Source organism: Haliotis asinina, chromosome 15 (assembly GCF_037392515.1).
Source record: "Haliotis asinina isolate JCU_RB_2024 chromosome 15, JCU_Hal_asi_v2, whole genome shotgun sequence".
Lineage (NCBI taxonomy): Eukaryota > Metazoa > Mollusca > Gastropoda > Lepetellida > Haliotidae > Haliotis > Haliotis asinina.
The window spans coordinates 14,888,945-14,910,490 of record NC_090294.1 but is presented as its reverse complement, the minus strand read 5'-3'; the positions used below and the strand labels follow the sequence as shown (position 1 = coordinate 14,910,490).

Below are 21,546 nucleotides of genomic sequence, written 5' to 3'. Positions count from 1 at the left end.
CACACCCTGATATACAATCTAACAGGGTTGATTAAGGCAGTGATAAGTGAACTCAGGTCAGTTTAAAAGTTGTGTGATAGTGGCATCTCTATATGGGGTCAGATAGGTGTATATTCCTATTTCAGAGGGTTTTTCGCAGACAGAATTGTCTTGATGAATGGGGTAGAAATAAGGTACATGACTATTGGAACACTATTCATACGAAGAGTCATTAGCTGGTTGTGACCGTAATACATTTTATTACGGTTATTGTTGGCAGTTTTGTTGTCTCCGTAATGCTCATATAAAATGTCTCCTGTTGAAAAGATGCGAGTCGTAGATGTTTCGCATTGCATTCTCATACTGCAGTTCTGTGTCAGCATCAGCGGTCATTTGATTAGAATCTCAGTTTTACCTTGATAACGATCCACTGTCTGCCATACCTTCTGTTTGGTTTTATCCAAAAGATGACATACCCTTTAAGCTCACCTCTGACATCAGGTTGATTTAATCATACTGTCAAAACACCAGTATATCCAACTAATAATAGTTATAAATATGTAGTCTCACTCAGGTCAATTGCCCATTGGAAGATTCAGGGCCTAGATATTGAAGCTGTCTTAGCGCTAAGATAGTTGTAAGTTGATGTTAATGTATGGCACTTACAACTATCCTAGCGCTAAGAGAGCTACATCTAGACCCTGGGTTATAAAGGTTCTCAGTTCCTACTAAACAAACTAATGAAGGAAAACAATCGCAATCTTTTGAGTGGAACCCTTAGGTCTGAATAATCTGTGTAGTTGATTACAGCAGGAAGTGGAAGGTTTTAGGACTAACTAATATTACATCTGAAGTCCATTTTATGGTTACAAATAGGTATACTGAAGCAGCTAATATGAGCAGTTGAAACAGCTAATCCTTTACAATAAATTCACCCAGATTCTTCCATCGCTTCTTGAAAGCCTACTGTCCCAAAACATCAGTGTTTGTGTGCATGTTTGAAGCTAGGTTGGTATGGGGTGACGTCTGTATCTACTGTGAATTATAAAGCACATTCATTGGTGGCATCAGGGGAGGCCACTCTCAGCCTGATGTACGTAATACAAACAGTGGTGCTGATAGTTGTTCGCACTGCCAGCTACTTAACTGTCTAGCATTGATACCGTAACACAGCAATGATCACATTGTTGTCTCATTGCCAAATTGGCATTTTACAGCATTCCTTCACTCACGGGCTGCCTCTTTGTTTCTTTTCAGCAGAGTCTTCCTTACATGCCCTTGTATAATGGCTGTGGTTCTTCCACATGTGCATTGATTCATAATCTGTCTATTCTTTGTCAGTCCTTTTCTATCACTGGTTTTTGTATTCTCATACAGACCTGATGGACTTACTTCACATTCTTTCTGTGAGTCAAACTGTTCTATGGATTCAGGAATGTCAGACTATAGAATGATCTTACACTGTTTTTCTTGGCTAGGATTTCAACCATTGCATGTTCAGTGTTATTTTATTGAAATATTACAGTGTTCTGTAAATTCATGATTAATGTTTACAGCTCACCCATAAAATACTTGACTTCTTTAGCATTGCATTGAAATAATCAACATGGCTAAATTGTTTTATGGATGAAAAACTGTTTTAAATATTTGAGTGAAACTTATTGTTGGGCAGTATTTTAACAACTTGGTAGGCAAGAATATCTCTGTTTTGGTTTTCTTCATGTTATTGAAGACCATGTTTCTGCAAGAGTTGTGATGTTATCAGGTAGAATGAATAGAAAATGTGTAACCTTGAAATGAGAAAATCTGAAGTTTGTCAGTGTAACCCACCAGTGTGGCTGGGCACTGACTGTATGATATACCATTACAATTCTCATGCTTTGAGCTGGGGATCTCCTCATACTAGTCACATTGTTAAAAGTTGCTTGATGCACTGTGTAGTCAGTCAGTTTTAATCATGGAGGATTGTTGATTGTACATTTTAACCAAAATAGCAGGTATTTACAGTTTTAGACAGTGTTTTCAACTTTTATTAGAAATCCATGTTATTTTGTCAGCCATACTATTGAATGTGTAGTTTCATGACAAGGCTGGACCAATGATAACTACACGATTTTGTACTAAATCATTTCAGTTGATCACAGTGAGGGGTGTTGATGTTACTGTGTGATATGACATGAGCTTCCATTGTGGCATTTGACGAGAATGTATGGAAACTTTGTCAGATATTTTTTTTTAGATTTCATAGAGCTGGTTCTCAGTATAATTAGAATAAACACATCTTCATTTCAAAATACCAAAGTTTGGCATTTACATCATTTTGCCATTACTAGAATAGCAGACATTATGTGCTAATGTACCTCGGTCAAGCATTGTCCCAGCATGCTTGTATGAAATGTTGATGGCCAGATGTTCTTGGGCTGGTCATGTATCCTAAGTGATGATAGCATGAACATTGTCAGGTATTGATACTGTATGGATCACCTTACAGGTTCTAGACGTTCAAGGTTGTTTCTGGTCCTGTGACATACATCTCGACAGCCATCTCTCTTGCGTCAATGAAGTCTTAACCTGGGTGTCTCTCCAGTGTCACTGAGGGTGCATCCTGATTAAAGGCAGTATCTTCCCCTGTCTCTATGGGTGAATTCCCTTCATGAGACAGAAAGACAAACTAAGTATATTGTGTGCTTTGTTTGTCTTTCTCAGGTAATATTTACTGGATGTATAGTCCAAGGTTTCCTTGTTCATACCTTGTGTTGTCAAATCATGACCACTTATGTGAGAAAGGAAATGCTGTTTTTGAAGTGTTCTGACAGACTGGAATATTAGTTCTCTCATGGAAGAACCCTTTTTATCAATTTTGTGTAAGATCAGGCTTCATAAAGTAAACATGAGTTATTTCATGGGACTGTCCTTCGTACAGCTGTAATTATCAGTGAGATTTGTGTCCCATGTGGCATTACTGCGGGTCCACATGGGATGGCGGTTGGGGTGAAGGCAGTTGTATTTTCTGGGTTGAGGTGAGACATGTTCTACACCTGGGGTCAGACTGGGATGAAGATAATTGTATTTCCTTGGGTTGAGGTGATCAAGGAATTCTGCTCTGTTGCGTCAAATTTTCCTGCTATTTGATTGTACTTGTATGGTGATGAAATGTTGTTAGTTCCAAATTAATTCCACATTGGCTATAAGGGGTCATATCCTGCCCTGCATCAACAAGTTTTGAAGGATTACTTTGCTTAGTAGTGTGGACAACAGCATTGGAATATTGACAATCCATGCCTTCCTAAATGTTGCAAGTCATTGAGCTAGTTCTGTCTTGCCACTTATGCAGTCCTTCTTAATGTGTCTGAAGTATGGTTGGATAATTAGCGTCTGTGGAATTTATTTGAACTTGAAATTTGTATTTCCATATACTCAAATTTGTAACCTTTCAATTTACTGTTGTGATAACTTATGTTATTTGTGAAGTTTTGATATTAATGGACATGGATGATGATGTCCACTCTGACAGTACAATACGTGTTGGCTGTTACTTTGTAAACTTGCAGATGACAACAATGCATTCTTCCCTTCCACTGGTTGTTTGTATGACAGTTTGTACATATTGAAATTGTGTTGCACATCTCGATTATTTTGATTGCTACATTGTCGTGTCTCTTCCATTGTTAGTGGTAGGATGCTACTATACTGTTCTTCTAGCATTTCAGTCTGTGCTGATATTGTATATGCCAGCAACTGTATTGTTATCCATACTTAGGGCTCATGCATGCATACACTGAGCCGTGGTCAGGGATTAAAGTTTAACAGTTCAGTGACTATCACTTTTAATCACATTATCGAATACATTCACCTTTCCATTATGAAGAATTTGTTTGGGCTTGGCTGTCTCACAGAATCCTAATATGAATGGTTATTAAGTGCTCTAGTTGCAAAATTGTATTAGAGATGCCTGGATGATCTTTGAATCACCTCGACAGCATGATATGTCAATTTGTTTTTAATGCAGCAGCTGACTCTGATATTGACTGCATTAATATTTGTGCTGGTCTCATTTCATTTCAGAGTAACAGTGGCAGCAAACTGAGTACTTAAAGCCATTTCATTTACGTCTTCAGCCATTTACAATATAGAACATTATCACATGTCAAAATACTCAGCTAAGTAAACTTGGGAGAATAATTGTTGCTGTGGTTCTCAGTGTCACCTCTTGTGTTCTGGTGCCGACTGTAGTTAGTTGTCTGGAAGCCAGTATAGGCATCTCTACCATGACCTACTTTCCTAACAGCAACTCGTACCCAGTGTAACAGTGTGGCAGCATTGCCTGGTGGTAGCTCGGTGGAACGTGCAATTAGGCAAACACAAGTGGGGCTGGGTGGGAGGGAGGGAGGGAGCCACGTGGCTGCTCTATGTCTAGACAATTCATGTTTTACACTGTATAGAAACTTCAATCATGAGATATTTATTTCTGGCATTGAAATAAAACATGTACATCTTTTTGCGTGAGTTTGTGTTGTCTTCATAAAGGATGCCTGCAATTTCAGCATGTATGTGTAGAAAGGAACAGTCCATGTTGACCGAGCAATATTCGAACTACATTATGTGAGTCAATAAATAATCCGGTGATTGACATCATGAGCACTGAATCACACAAGCGGAATATGATGACATGTGGCAACCAAATCAGAAACCCTCTCTTCTTTGCCTTTTACAAGCATGGGTTCGGATCTTCACCAACCCATGTTTGTCATAAGAGGTGACTAAGGAAGTTTAAGGAACTCAGTGTTTTTAAGTGGCTGTAGTCTTCAGTCCTAGTTGGCGATAACTGCAACAGTCCTTTATAAGTAAGTGTTATTTTTACTAGAATCCTGTGCAACATACATATCTTCAATTAAACCTCCTTGCTGAATGGATTTCAGCTTGTATAATACGTTCATACATCTAGATCTATGTTGGTATAATTCTGGGTCATAACAATTGTAGGAACTCTCATATAGTCATCAGAGTTTCTGACCTTTTAAAATAATCTATCCTTACATCTGTCAAGGTGTAATGTGTAACTGTAGGTCATGGCATTGTCACCTTCTCCCAAAGTGCCATGCCCGTAACCAAGTATCCTAGTTCTGATGGCATACATATGATGAACAGATGTAACTTGTTAAAACATCTCCCACAATGCCACTTGCAGATGTCCCTGGCTGAGCAGCTTTCTTCTACCTGAGAAACATTAGCAGACGTGAAAACATTTATAACTCAGCTCTAATTCTGCTGAAGCATTTCTTTAAACAAGCTTCATATAGACTACAAAATATTGCTTGACTCGTTCGAGGAGAAAATATACTAAAATATGACACCAACACTATCTCTCCAGGTACCAACAGCCAAAGTGTGCACCACTAACTAGAGATGGCTCCTTTGCAAAAGCTGGACAACTGTAGTGGACTGGACTTAAAGTCGCATTCGGCATGGCTGAGTATCATATGATGGAGGTTGAGGGCATTCGCTCGTAGGACAAGCCAATGTTTGGTGTCCCCAGCCAAGATACTGCTCTTGCCAAGAGCAACATGAAATTCAATTCAATCACCTGAGTCGCATGCAAATTGTCACTTTCCTTTAAGTAATTTAAAGGAGTGAGTGAGTGAGTGACCACTAGGCCACACCCCGTTTTCCTACTGATCACTAACACTAGATGTGTAAAATGTTTAACATTAGACAAAAGTCAAAATCATTATGGCTAATAGCTCATCCTGCTTGGTGAGACGAATTTAAAAATGTATTAGTTGACATGGCAACATTGTTGGTTTTATTCAGTTCCAATTTGTAGCAAAATTGAAACTAGGGACCTGGTTCAGAATTATGTCGTCTCCATTATTAGTGTCTGATGACTACCATTATAGTGTTGTTCCTCAGCCAGCTGACAGCATATGAATCAAGAATGCCTGGGCCCTGTATCACAAAAGCTATGGTAGCACAAATGTGATTGTAACATCCATACTGTAACATTGGTGGTAAGATAGCTTTTGGGCCCTTGTTTCAATAAGGTAAGTTGGTGGTAAGATAGCTTTTGGGTCCTTGTTTCAATAAGGTAAGTTGGTTATTTTTCAGTCTAATGCTGCATTCAGCAATACTCCAACTTTATGGTGACCGTCTGTAAACAATCAAGTCTGGACGAGACAATCCAGTGATCAACTGTATCTATGTGACAGGATACGATGACATGGTTTCTGTTATGAGTAAGAAGTATCTGTCGGATGGTAGTTTGCACTAACAGTGAATCAGTTGAATATGTTCCTCAGCACAATGTATAGTCTGTTTGCAGTGAAAACGTACGGATGAATTTGAGCTTGAACAAAAAAGTAAATCAAAGTACCTTGCCAACTAAACATTTAACAAATGATCATACATTCAAATTGCTATCATTGGTTTGTATTACAAGGGAGTAAGTGCAGTAGTTGGAGCAGTGAAACAAATGCATGTGACGTGGTGAGCATTAATTTGGACTAACTCCACTTGTTCTCGGTGTTTCATTTATTTAATGTGCATACCCTCTTGTTATACAATCCAATATCAGCGATTTGACTCTATATTTTCTTAAATAACTGTTATCCTATGCTGAATGAAATTCTGATATTTAAATGTTTAGTTGGAAAGGTAAAATTATGAGAATTCACAATCTTATTCACTTTATTTGATTTAATGTGAAGTTCGTATGTACATTGTCACTGCAAACAGACTATAGTTGCTTCAAGCATGTGGATATGCATCAATTTCTCATCATGTAATATGTTAATAGTAGCAAAAACAGAAAGATGACATGAGTGAGAGTAACTTGGGATTTATTCAGAAACATGGGAGGCTATATCACATACAACTTCGTTAAGCACAAGAATTCAGCACTTAAACTCACACCTTAAGACTATCAGTAAGATCATCACACATTTCTTGCATAATTAAATATGTTACAACTATACTCCCAGAAAGGCAAGTATGGTTTAATTCTCAATTTCCAGAAAGAAGAGCAATTATCACCATTGTGGCAGAAAACAGAATTCAATAGGTTTTAGTTTTCTCTCTCTTCACCACATACAGCACCAACGTTGCTTTCTTCAATACATGCACCATGCCTAATATATCTAACTCCCCCATCCACATCAAAGTCAATTTACAAGATCAGGATCATTTCATATTTATTATGGAAATGAAGGTATACCAAGCAGTGCCTACTGTCTGGAGTATTTACATCAATATCCTCCTTATAATGATAGCACTCATGTGAAAATACAAGTGTTGGTCCTGACTTCAGTCTAGATAATGAATCTATGGTTAAAACAATGTCCCTAAACCGCTAGCTGATGCAAAAGCCATCAAAGCATATGCTGCTTGTCTTGTCTCGGACATCAACTTTGCCTCTTTTATCCAGTCAGATGCCACCCTTTTTGGAGCTCCTTGAAGCTGATTCAGAAAGCGAATAGCCTGTTCGATGTCTCCTTTCTCAAGCCAGTATTCAGCATGCGCCAGAATGGCAAATGTGTCAAATTTATCCAAGTCAATTTCGTCATCAAGAGACTTGGCATAAACAGAGTCAAATATGAAGAAGGACTGAATGTAAGAAAGGAAATATTTGAATAAGGTTCCTCCTGTTTCATCAATCATGGCGACTCTCTTGCACATCCATTTCACTTTCGGGAATCTTTCCTTCAAACTCTCCTCTGTCCACACTCCTCGTATTAGCGCCTCCTCAGGAATTGTACGGATGACTGTTTCTACAAATGGATGCTGGCCTGATGCATCTGAAATGGTTGCAATCTCATTGGCTAATGGTTTTATCTTGTCTTCCCATTCAACGCCCTCTTCTCGACCAAGACGGACTGCCCCATTAAGGGCAATGCAGGCTAACCATAGCTCTTGTGCATTTCGAGCAATCTTCTCTGCCTCGGCTCGACCTGAAACAAAAATCAGTCATTAAATCCATGAACATATTCAGTTTACACAAAATGTTGGAAACTTTAAAAAATACCTAAGGTTGAACAAGATTCAAACTTTAATGGTGATTAGTCTAAAAACAACATGAACTTTGATTGAAACTGCCACATCTTACATGCGTAACAATAGAAATCATTAATCTAACACATTTTTTATTACCCTTGACAAAATGAACACATCTACCTGGAAACATGTTATCAACAGATGTCTATTCTTTTACTCGCAAACCAATTGGTTGGTGTAGTAGCCTAGTGGTTAAGGGGTTTGCTCGTAATACTGAAGACCTGAGTTTGATTCCCCACATGGGCACAATGTGTGAAGCCCATTTCCAGAGACCAGATGGTAATGCTGAAATATTGCTAAAATCAGTGCTCTCTCACTCGCTATCAATAGATACTGACATTATCAGTTTTTTCTGCCAGTGATCACAGTTTATTTGCGTAAACCTTTAATTCACTCACTCACTCATGCAAAACATCTCTGCTACTCACAGAACTCACCAACAACAGAAATCTCTATCTTGAGATGTGCAGTTTATCTATACTACACATAGAACTCACCATCAACAGCTGCCTCAATGCCCTTGAGACGTGCGATCCATCCTGCCACCTCCGTCTGGAAGGTTTGTCGTTCTTCCAGGATGCGAGTGTGCATCTCCCGCTCAAACTGTTTGTCCAACTCTTCCTGCTGAACCTTTAACACATCCTTCAGGTGGTCGCTGTGGGCAGCTGCTTGCCTGGCTAACTGCTGACGAAGTTCCTGCTCGAACTCCACGCGAGCCTCAGATGCCTGGGCAGAGTCAAACTTTGATTAAAGCCCCTACTTGTTCAGCAGTACATGATCCATTAAACAAGTACCATAACTGCCAAATGATCCTCTTTTAACTTAGTACACAATCTCAACATGGCAATCTCACAGCAATATCTGAAGCACTCCATGCCAACATGGAAATGTTTTACACAAGAGTCCATGATTTCTTGTAAATGCATCGGCGCCCATGCATGTTGCCTCTTCAACCAGCACAATACTGAAAAGCAATTGCCACAAGGCATGATAACCTAAAGCATTAACAACAACCTATATCACAGTACTTACCCATTTTTCCTTTTGTACGCTGAAGTCTGCATTCATCTTTTCTGACTCCATCTTGACCCGAAGTGCGGCCAGCTTCTCATCTTCCTTCACCTGCTGCTCCAGAGCCTTGTCGATATGCTGAGACTCCAGCGCCAGCTGCTCGGCCAGCTGTTTCTGCAGCTGTTCTATACGGCGGTGGGCGTGGGCGATCAGGGAGTTCAGCTCCTCCTCTGTCAGCTTTTTACCTGTAAATGTGTAAACAGTTTGTGAAATATCTTTTAATGTTGCAGCACCCAGTTTGAGGAACTACCAACTCTCTTAAGGAAGTTCAAGCTCAAATTCTTCATGATCAATGCTCAGCACTCGCCTTTTCAAACTTTCCTACTTCTCTTAGTTTTAATAGAGTTTCTCATGAATCCACAGTCATATCCATCCATTCTTCCACTGTATATAACTTCATGACTGGCTCATAGTGAAGCCTTGGGCAAGCTCCAACAGTTCAACAGTTGGATCATGATGATACTGATGCTGCAGCTGCTGCTGCAGCTGCTGCTGCTCCTGCTGCTGCTGCTGAAGATGATGATGAAGATGATGATGAAGATGATGAGTAAGTAGACATTTTACATCTCATTGGCGACACTGCAGCCATATCATGGTAGATGATGATGATGATGATGATGAAGATGATGAGTAAGTAGACATTTTACATCTCATTGGCGACACTGCAGCCATATCATGGTAGATGATGATGATGATGATGATGAAGATGATGAGTAAGTAGACATTTTACATCTCATTGGCGACACTGCAGCCATATCATGGTAGATGATGATGATGATGATGATGATGATGATGATGAAGATGATGATGATGATGAAGATGATGAGTAAGTAGACATTTTACATCTCATTGGCGACACTGCAGCCATATCATGGTAGATGATGATGATGATGAAGATGATGAGTAAGTAGACATTTTACATCTCATTGGCGACACTGCAGCCATATCATGGTAGATGATGATGATGATGATGATGAAGATGATGAGTAAGTAGACATTTTACATCTCATTGGCGACACTGCAGCCATATCATGGTAGATGATGATGATGATGATGATGATGATGAAGATGATGAGTAAGTAGACATTTTACATCTCATTGGTGACACTGCAGCCATATCATGGTAGATGATGATGATGATGATGATGATGAGTAAGTAGACATTTTACATCTCATTGGCGACACTGCAGCCATATCATGGTAGATGATGATGATGATGAAGATGATGAGTAAGTAGACATTTTACATCTCATTGGCGACACTGCAGCCATATCATGGTAGATGATGATGATGATGAAGATGATGATGAAGATGATGAGTAAGTAGACATTTTACATCTCATTGGCGACACTGCAGCCATATCATGGTAGATGATGATGATGATGATGATGATGAAGATGATGAGTAAGTAGACATTTTACATCTCATTGGCGACACTGCAGCCATATCATGGTAGATGATGATGATGATGATGATGAGTAAGTAGACATTTTACATCTCATTGGCGACACTGCAGCCATATCATGGTAGATGATGATGATGATGAAGATGATGAGTAAGTAGACATTTTACATCTCATTGGCGACACTGCAGCCATATCATGGTAGATGATGATGATGATGATGATGATCCAACACTCACCATATGCTGTGAAAAACAATATTCACTGTGACACTTGACCCACCTTTCTTATCCCCTAGCTTGACATCGGGCATGATGCTCTCCAGTTCCTTCTGGAACTGCTTCCTCCCCTTGTCTACTAGGTCCTTGTAGCGTGACATCACCTTCGCCTCAGACTCTGCCTTCGAAACCTAAACACACAAATCATGGAGCTCACACCAGTGGTCCTGTCCTCACATTAAAAACTTCAGTGAAGAAAAAGAAGTACTGTAACTCCATTAGTGTCAGAATTATATCGAATTAATGATCTCATGTTCATGTCATTGATGATCCCACATTTATGTCAAAGAGATCACCCCTTGTATATCCCAGACATAATCATGTGTAGTCATTATTCTGATGCTGCATCAATCATAAATAAAGGTCATTAAAAAAACTAGGTTATGAAATGGTCCAAATTTAACCTGATATGAGGTTTCAAAACGCCTACTTGAAAACCTAGGTTTAGAAATGATCAGTGCAAACTCGCAGCAGAGGTCTACCTCATTCTGGAAGGAACCTACTTCACTACAGACAAAATCGGAGGCAGGTTTATAATCCATAGAAACATATCCCATTTCTTCAGAGAGTATTGGCATCATGTACTAACTCACCTGTGAAGAAGCCTGACTGAGCTCTGCCTGGTGCTTGTTGAGACATTCCTGTGCTGAGATGAGAGCCTTGTTCTTCTTTGTGACCACATTCTGTTTACCATCCGCAATAGCAGCACGTAATTTCTCCAAGTTTTGTCTGTCGGAGGTAATATCCCAGGTACTAACTTGTCCCGTATGTACACATATTAAAAAATACATATCTTTGCTGGTAGAACAATTATTCTGATATTCTAAGACTGGTTTTGCAAGTAAAGGCACCAGAAATGGGCTTCATACACTGTACCCAAGTGGGGAATCAAACCCAGGACTTGGCATGACAAGCACTAGGCTACCACACACCCCTATGTCTGTTAATGATGTTATGCTCAGCAATATTCCAGCTATTGGACAGTGATCTGAAAATAAGTATGGAACAGATCACACAGTGATTGAAATAATGAACATCATCCTGCTCAACTGGGATATGATCACATGCATCAAACCTGTGTCCGACCCTGTAACCTTTTCTGACAAGCAACGGTTGCTGTATATGAGCAGAGTGTCAGTGAATTCAGTTTTACGCCACACTCAGCATTATTCCAGATATATGGTGACAGTCTGTAAATAATTGAGTCTGGAACAGACAATCCAGTGATCAACAACATGGGCATTGATCTTCGCAATTGGGAACCAATGATGTGTAAACCAAGTTAGAGAGCCAGACCACCCAATCCTGTTAGTCGCCTCTTACGACAAGCATAGTTGCAAGCATGGGTTGCTGAAGGCCTACTCTGTCCCGGACCTTCACGGGTCTAAACAGAGAGAAGCTAACAAAGACACATCAGGAAACATTTCTCTTCTTGATGTACACATTGAACATGCTGCAACTGTTAAAGGCTCATGAGAAACTATTTCATCCTACCTGGCTGATTCCACAATTTTCTTGGACTCCTTGTAACTTTCTTCCCGATTCTCAAAAGCTGTTGATACATCCTGCCACTGACCGTCTTTCTGAAGTATCTGTCGGAAGACAAACACCCAGTTACTGCTATGTTTCCATTCTGGTAAGCTAAATAATGAACAAAATGTATTCTTGGGTCATACTTAGGCAGGGATATGCCTTGAGTCCTGTATTTGAGGGGCCATGGGACTCAGGGGTCCTGGGGTTTTCAGGGGTCCTGGATGATGAGTATGACGTGGGGATTCCACACACTTAAACATTATTATTGATGCTATGTTGTAATATTGTTGTAATTCAGCCAATGTTTTGTCTATGATGATCATGACATTGTTACAGAGATTAAATTGCAACAGATAACACCACCCGGCTCGTGGTAGGCACAGTGATAATCTTTTGTTGATCAAAACGTTTTCTAAAGTATTTGGAATTTTTCTGTATCTCCCTGGACTCGCTAATCAATTAGTTTTATGTGTATAGGATGCAGAATTTGTGTCCTATCAATCACTGCTATACTCTATACAGGCATTTTTAGGGTCTTAAACCATAGATGTTTATGAAACAAGTACCAATACATCTCTCACCCCATGACTGATATGATGAATCCATGTCATAGGGATATGATGACATTATTGACACCCCCTTGAGCAAGTTTTGTTTCATGCCACTTTTAGCTATATTCCAGCAATATCATGTTAGGGAATTCACACCTACCCATGTGGGGAATCAAACCCAGGTCTTAAATGTGATAAGCAAACCACTAGACTTCCTCCCCACCACGACAACAAAGTCAAAGCTCCTGTCCACTTAAACCATATTGTCACCTCCTAAACCGAACTCCTGTTCCATCCCCACAATACACAATCATTACTCTGCACAATTCCTCACCTCCTTTGAGTCATCCATAGCCTTCCTGAGAAGCTGCGTGTGCTGCTTTGTAGTGTCCACAACTCTCTTCTGGACATCAATGGCCTGTTTCAGCAGTTCACTTGTGGATTCTGTCAAGTTCTCCAGAATGACCTCCAGGGCTGTGAATAAGTGAGTGAGTGAGTGAGTGAATGAGTGAGTGAGTGAGGTTTTGCATCGATTATAGCAATATGCCAGTAACATCATGGTGGGGGATACCAGAAATGGGCATCACACATTGTACCAAGAATGAATGAATGAACAGGTTACTATTTTATTGTCTTATATACACCATGTTCCTTCATCACCCATAAATGCACAAGCAGTTTCAAATTCAACTAGTTTGGTTTTATTCTACTTTTAGTAATATTCCAGCCATATCACAGCAGAGACACCAGAAATGGGCTTCAAACCCATGTACCCATGTTGGCGTGACAAGCCAATGCTTTAAACACTAGGCACTGCCTTTTTAAGAAGAACTATCAGCACCAGTTTTTAAGAAGAACTATCAGCACTAGTATCAGTCTGCTTACCTGCATTTTGGGCAGCTTCATCAGCTTCTTTTTCCTTCAATCGTCTCTCAGTCTCCCTCTTCTGTCGCTCCTTCTCAACAGCTGGATCTACCTTCTCTGCAACAGTGGAGGAAGGGAAGTAAGTCGAAGGAGGGTTTAAAACTGTGTACAAGAACACTGCACTTATATATCATTGTATGTGTCTGTGTATGCATGTGAATGAGAGCTTGTCAGTACATATGATGGTGTTTGCCAAATAATCTACCATTCCAAAATTTAACACATATATCCCACTCACACGCAATAGACAACAGCGAGGCAGCAAATGCTTGTCTATCTGCTTCATGCCCGCATCAAAATCTTAATGTCTTCAGAGGACATATTGAGGATGAAAGTAAAGAGACACCTAGTCCACTACACCATGGAGGCAGATGGATAAAGACAGTAAACTACATGTAAATTAAAATAATCACCATAGAATCATCATCATTCATTTAAAAGTGAGTGAGTTTAGTTTAACGCTGCATTCAGCAATATTCTAGCTATATGGTGGCGGTCTGTAAATAATAGAGTCTGGCCCAGACAATCCAGTGATCAACAGCATGAGCATCGATCTGCACAATTGGGAACCGATGACATCATCATTTAAAAAGCTAGTGTTGGGTTTGGATCACTGTTTTGAACAACCATACATCCAAAACACTGAAAATTAAACAGAACAGGTACACTGAGTCCTTACCTTCTTTCTTGGGGGCAGGTTTAGGTGCTGACTGGGGGGCTGGAGTTGGCTTCTGTGAAAGACAAAGTATCAGTACAGTTTCTCTTTGTACACCAGTGTCAATAAACCCTGATTTCATTGGCGCAAATACCTCCAACATGCTACAGTCAACAAACTTACAAAACCTTCACAACTTTCTATGATACACTCTTTCTGTGAACATTTACAAAATGTTCCAATTCTCAATAAATCCATTTACAAAAACATGACAACTTTACTGCTATCTCTATAGTTTTTCACCTATGTAATTATTAACAAAATTACCAATGCTGACTTACCTGAGGTGGCTTTGTTACAGGTGTGTCTAGGGGTTTCACTTCTGCACTGGGCCTGCAAGAAATAGTGATTCAAAACATCTTACTTCAAAAGATTTTCATAATGCTATGATATAATAATGAGACCTGGTTAGATAAGTAACATGCTCAAGTGGAATTTCACAATTTTCTAATGATACTTTTGCAAAGTTTACTGACAATTTTCACATTGTTTATGTGAATGAAGACTATCAAACAAATTATGTGCACAGAAGCTGAAAGTAAACACAATCATATGGTCTTGGTAACTTTTGTGTCTACACCAACAAACAATACAGTTAATACTAAGTTATGCTTATTGTAAAGGCAAAGTGAGCGAGTTTACTTTTATGCCACACTCTGCAATATTCCAGCTATATGGCAGCAGTCTGTAAACAACAAGTCTGGACCAGACAATCCAGTGATCAGCAACATAGGCATTGATCTGTGCAGTTGGGAACCGATTACATGTCAACCAAGTCAGCGAGCCTGACCACCCAATCCTGTTAGTTCCCTTTTATGACAAGCATAGTCACCGTAAAGGCATGGTGTGTGTTATTGTCATACACAGAAACATTCCAGCTGTATGACAGCAGTCAATAAATAATCAAGTGTGGACCTGACAATCCAGTGATTAACATCAAGAGCACTAATCTACAAAAATCAGTGAGAGTGAGTGAGATTAGCAGCACTCAGCAATATTCCAGCTATATGATGGTGGTGTATAAATGAGTGAGTCTGGATCAGACAATATAGTGGTCAACAGCATGAGCATCGATCTGTGTAATAGGGAACTGATGACATATGTCAACAAAGTCAGCAAGCAAATCCTACTAGTCGCCTCTTACGACAAGCCTTTTGTGGCAAGAATGGGTTGCTGAAGACCTATTCTACCCCGAACATTCACCAGTCTCCACAAAATCAGGGTACAATGACATGCTATATACCAAGTCTGAGAGACTGACCTCGTGATTCTTCAAGCCATCTGTTTTAAAATGGAGGAGTAATATTCTTTGCTGGAATCCCAACAGGGAGAAAAGCACAAGTTACCAGTGGCATAGCTTTTACCAGGGTTCCCTAAGGTTCCAAGAACTTGATCTATGTACGAGGATTTACATGATTACAGTGTGTATGATATAATATAACAAACAAACAAACAAAAGAACAATGAATCATGGCAATAGGTCATCATTGGATATAGCCACTGTTTGTCTTAACCTGTTTGATGAAATACCTAACGTGCACTTACACAGGAGCTTCAACTGTTTTGAAGGATGCTGCATCAGGGAGGTAAGGAAAGATGTAACTGAAGGCATCCTTGGAGTAGGGGACATTGTCCTCCAGGGTCTTCTTGAAGCTTGGGTCATACCAAGCATATCCCACAACACCTCCTGTTGTCAGCGTGGTTAGACCCAGGAGCTTGAAAAATACTCCACCTCCACTATAAACAAGAACAGTTTGCTTTTTGTTAGTTAGTTAGTTCTGCTAAAGGCATCAGTCTGCAAATAACTGTGTCTGGGTTTGTTCATATCAACCCAAGGTTGAAATTATTAGAATGGAGAGTTTTATGTCCAGGACATTTGCATTTATAAGAGACATAGCAATGACATTTAGGGCATTCATTGTTGAGGCCTAAAAAAGAATGTTATTACCCTACAGAAGGTAGAATTGTGGTGTGGACCCTCTGTCTTAAACGGTATGAATAAAATAAGCTTTATTTTCATTGTCACCGACGCCATTGATCATTCTCATACAGAAAGTGGACATAATAACCGCAAGCTGGATTGCATAAACAATTTATTTTTAAACAAATGTGAAAAATAAATAAAAATCCTACCTACCCTGAATTTTAGAGATGTGTAATCAGAACCACAACATTTCTTTGATTGGCTTGACAAAACATTACTTGATGTAACTATATCATTAGTTAATCAATGATAAAAGACCTCAAAATTAAAAAACAAAACAGGTTTGTCTGTAGTACATCATGGTGGTGGTGTTATAGCCTAGATGTTTACATTGTTTGCTTGTCACATGGAAGACCTGTGTTTGATTCCCTACATAGGTACAATGTGTGAGGACCATTTTTAGTGCTCCTATTATATATCTAGAATATTGCTAAAAGTGGTGTAAAATTAAACTTACTTCCATACTTACTTTTGCTTTCATAGAATAACACTCTGTTTGAAGATCTGGGTTCACTCCATGGGAGGTCATGTCAGGTGAATTTCTAATCAGTGTTGACGCTACTATATTATCAACCTGTGATAGTGAAGTATTCTGATTGTCTGATTCTGACATCTTGGAAGAAAAATGAAACCGCCAAGTTTCTACCCCTTGCATCCACATGGATCTTGAGAACAAATGCTGAGAGTGTGTGTGTTTAGTTTCACGCTGCTTTTAGCAATATTCCAGCAATATCATGCTAGGAAACATCAGAACATCTGTGTTGGGAATCGGACCTGCGTCTTCGAATGCTTTAGACTACTTTACCCCACTATCTCCTAAAAAAGATGAATTTGAATGAGACTCAAGCGAGTACAAAGTAGGGTGGTTATATGTTTGAGTTAGTCACCTTGGTTCTGCAGGAGGTGGGGGTTGGGGAGTAGGCTGTGCTCCTCCACCATTAGCCTGTTGAGTCTTGGTGTTGCTGAAGAACCTTCGACACTTGGCACACTGGAAGGGAATCAGTGTTGTGTGAACCAAACAGATTTTTTTGTCTAATCTCTGGTAGTTGGTATGTACAAAAAGCAATGCTGAGTGATGACCTGTTGGCAAGCATTTGATTGGTTCTCTGGTTGCTTTGACATCTCTGTATAAAACTAAAGATGTGGAAAACAAAACATTGGAATGTTTGTTGACATACAAGGTGTCACATAATAATTATTTTTTTATCATTTCCATCTTTTGAAGCTACATTTTTCCATCCTCTCTGACTATTCATATGTTAAGTGTGCACAAGAATTTATGGCTGTTGTTCTAAATACAATAGCTGTGTATTCACATGATAATTATATTCCATGCTTATAGCAAGTGTCCTTGTAATTAGAGAATGTAATTTCTAGTGACATTGGTTGACGCCTTAAACATGTTAAAGCCAATGGTTGCATCAAAACCTGGCAACAGTCTCTGCCTTGAGCCACCAGTTAGACACACCAAAGCAGCATGTTTCTCTCCAGTCTTATACATCTAACTGTGGTCATTTAAAAACCTTGAAGTTACTGAACATAATACCAAAAGCAAACGTATGATGAAAGTTAATTGAAACTGTTTGGGCTCGTCTTCGCCAACGTGAGCTTTTCGTGTATGGAATCGATTATCTGCAATCAAAACATTCTTTAAATCGACGACGCGTTCGGAATCAATTGTCAATAGTGATGAAGGTCGCCCAACAGAACGGGAGACAATCGGGAGACTGATAGAGATAATTCCCACAACTTTCGTCTAAGGTGAAGTCAATCTCAAGGTCGGCAGTTGGTCTGACATTTTGAAATAGGACTACACACACAGAACAAGCGATTTACAGTGAGGAATGACAATGGACATGGATGAATGCATACTTGTGATCTAACCGAAATCCTAGCAGACGATGCTTTCCACATTTCTGTAACAAGAAATGGTGAAAACTTGGTCCACACGTTATACCACAGGAAGTCCCAAGCCGGTACTTCCGGACACCTGCATGATGGACTTTCATCCGGGACTCGTTCTAAAAACCGGACAAGTCAATGTGACGAGTGATCATATCCTGTCCATTTAAAGCTACTATTTGAGAAACATACATGCTTTGTCGTTTAAAACTGACAATGTTTCTTGTTTTACTTCAGATGTCTACATTTTAGTCCTTAAATATAATGTTCTTCGTGTTTGTAACTTAATTTACTTTTCTTTGGTGGGATTCGGGTATTTGTCCAACATAACAAGATGGCCGCTGCCATAAGGAATCGTGCAAGCAGTAAGATGACAGCCTTTTCAAATCCATCATAACAACACCACTCACATAGTACCATGAATACAAATGAATTGTTACTATAAATATTCAATATGTATTGTACCTGTCTGTGTTGCAGTGATGTGGCGCTTAGGTTGGAACGCGGTGTCCCAGGCTCGATCAGCTCCTCAAAGTTCTAGGAATATATCGACTCTGTGTCAGATATTCTCAAACAGTCTGAAGATATCACAGTGTCGGTCATTCGGCGCTAGCTCTCTCATCTCAAACAGAATTCTAAAGATGAACACAGAGCTTAAGAGTCAAAATACACGGTCAGTAAACATTTTAAGATTTTGTGCAGATGATAGTCTTCGCCTCTTCAGGGCCCTTGCTTCCTTCTCTGAAGATTGCTTTGTAATCACTCTCGTAGGTACTTATTCTTGTACAAGGCGAGGTTCTCATCATCAAAGGTTATTCAACCAGCTTTCAAATATCAAATGGATAACAACTAGACTGCTGTTATAGTACTGCACTATACCGAGCACACTTTTTCAGATTAATTAACGCTCTGGCCCTAACCTCAAGCCCAAACTCCAATCCTAACCCTAAAGATCGTAACAGCTGCCAAACCCTATCCCCAAACCTTAACCCTAAGGATTGTAAAGGGTGCCTAACCCTAAACCCACAACCTAAAGATTGTAAAGGGTTGTGCGCCCAGTAAACTGCATTCTAGCGTAATAGTCTGTCAAAACCTTTTGAACGTTTTGAGATTAATTTGTGTTTCAGATGTTTACTTCAACCATCAAGTCCAACTTCAGTTGCAAAAAGAAACAAGGTCTATTACAGCAAGAGAAAAGGCAAACCAAAGACAATCAAGGCAGTTACAAATAGGTTTTACAGACTGGACTGGGGTATCTGGATCCGGACACAGTCAGGAAGACATAAGAGGATATGGAAGAAATCCCATACAAGGAGGTATCTCTCCCGACAACATCTGTTTTGCAACAGACAACAAAGTAAACTTTTAGACAAGATGACCACAGAGTACTGGCACCGACCACGACATTATGTAGATGATCCCTATGCACCCTATCAGAAGAGGACCAATTTGCCACAGTACTTTCCCGAAAAACGTCCTTTTTATCCTTAGATAGGGATTGAAGAATAATTAAATCGGGGTGTGATGTGAAAGTCGTACAAACACAGGAATGGGATAATTGATCCAGATGTTGTTACAGAATTTCTTTGCGTGATTAAAAACTGAATGTATGTTGATTGGTTTTCATTTTTTATCATGGGGACAGGTATGATTAGTTTCAGGATTTTCCAGACACATTGTGAAATCAGGATGAATTTTCCCGATTTGCTACCGACCCATTGTTAGCAGGATAGGTTACCTGTCTTATTTACTGATGAACTTGTGAGAATGGAATAGAAAATTGTGGGAAAGAATAAGTCTTAAATGAAGTTCCTAATTAAAGATGTGATAAATGAAATTGACAGAATATCCTCCAGCGGTTTCACAGTCAACTACTTTGAAATCCAAATATGCAGAAAACTGGCATAATCAGAGATTGAAATCCATGATTTACCTGGAAATCCAGAGCATTTTGGTTGTTCAGTTCAGAAAACGCATTGTGCCCCACAAACAAGACAGTGATCATGCTTTTTGTTAGAGTGAGGTTACTTTCATGCAGCGCTCTGCAATATTCCAGTTATATGGCGATGGTCTGTAAATAACTGAGTCTGGACCAGGCAATCCAATGATCAACAGCAAGAACATCAATCTACGCAGTTGTGAACTGATGACGTGTGTCAACCAAGTCAGCAAGTTTGACCACCTGACCTCGTTAGTTGCCTCTTATGACAAGCATTGGCTACCGAAGGCCAATATTCTACTCCAGACCTTCATGGGTGCTTTTTGTTTGACTTCAGCCTTCATTGACCAGCATTCAGCCTCAGTGGACAGGTATTATGTGACTTGTGGTGTTATATGACAAACCAGTGTTGATATCAGGTGGCAGAGAATAGTTTTGGATAATGGATTCACCATCAGAAACACATGCAAAGTCCTGAAAACAAATTGAACATAAATGCATAGATGGGAAATATTTTGTTGTTGAAATGTTAGTAAACATACACATAAGATGACAGAGAATGATAACATGACTCCAAAACATGGATATTTAGAACTTCAGTGATCCACTGCACCTGTTTAATTGGAATTCTCTTCAAAGCAGTGTTAAACCAAACTCGCTCATTCCTCTTTAAGTTATGAAGTTATGCCGATCTGACCTTTGAGACGATCCTACTTACTCATTCTGTCAGAATCAGTTGCAGTGTGTGTAGGATGGACCCTCATGTTATTGGAAAATTTGCAAATGATGATAGGGAATAGGTGCCTGACTCTGAGGGTGTGGGTTTGAATCCTGGTTGGGACTCAACCCAAGAAAAGTACAAGAATCTGTTCTTTATTGAGAAAGTGTAATACCAAAAATAGCAAATGCTATACAAATGATTACTTAATGAAGTACAGCTGATTTGTTCATAATATATATATAGTTTTCAAATGTTTCAGATCAGACACAGGAAATATCAATAATTCCCTATGTAAAACTCACATGTTATTCCTTAAAAAAATACAGTTCAATTTTGGTTCTATTTTCAAATGATTTAATTTGAAATTGTGAGCTTCAGTATCTTTGGTACTCTATCTTAACATTTTCTGACCTTTTGAACAAGACATCATAGATGCTTTTGCAAACACCTGGGTGCAGGACCTGTATCCAAACGTTCAAGAGCTATACACATTTAACTATA

General features: G+C 39.4%; 2 protein-coding genes across 2 annotated transcripts; one reads left to right on the top strand and one right to left on the bottom strand.

Moving 5' to 3' along the window:
* Window positions 1–6,794: 6,794 nt before the first annotated feature.
* LOC137265415 (MICOS complex subunit MIC60-1-like) lies at window positions 6,795–18,511 on the bottom strand. Its single transcript, XM_067800812.1, has 13 exons — window positions 18,356–18,511; window positions 17,371–17,471; window positions 16,045–16,236; window positions 14,781–14,832; window positions 14,464–14,515; window positions 13,746–13,841; window positions 13,195–13,334; window positions 12,271–12,368; window positions 11,370–11,505; window positions 10,781–10,907; window positions 9,058–9,281; window positions 8,523–8,751; window positions 6,795–7,922 (listed from the first exon to the last, which is right to left on the bottom strand). Exons 1-13 carry the CDS (start codon window positions 18,395–18,397, stop codon window positions 7,303–7,305), a joined length of 2,109 nt encoding a protein of 702 aa, XP_067656913.1. The 5' UTR covers window positions 18,398–18,511; the 3' UTR covers window positions 6,795–7,302.
* A 151-nt stretch (window positions 18,512–18,662) lies between these two features.
* Window positions 18,663–19,999, top strand: LOC137265418 (large ribosomal subunit protein bL35m-like). The gene is made up of 3 exons (XM_067800814.1): window positions 18,663–18,750; window positions 18,866–19,058; window positions 19,513–19,999. The coding sequence occupies exons 1-3, from the start codon at window positions 18,720–18,722 to the stop codon at window positions 19,874–19,876; spliced, it is 588 nt and encodes a 195-aa protein (XP_067656915.1). The 5' UTR covers window positions 18,663–18,719; the 3' UTR covers window positions 19,877–19,999.
* The last annotated feature ends 1,547 nt before the right edge of the window (window positions 20,000–21,546 follow it).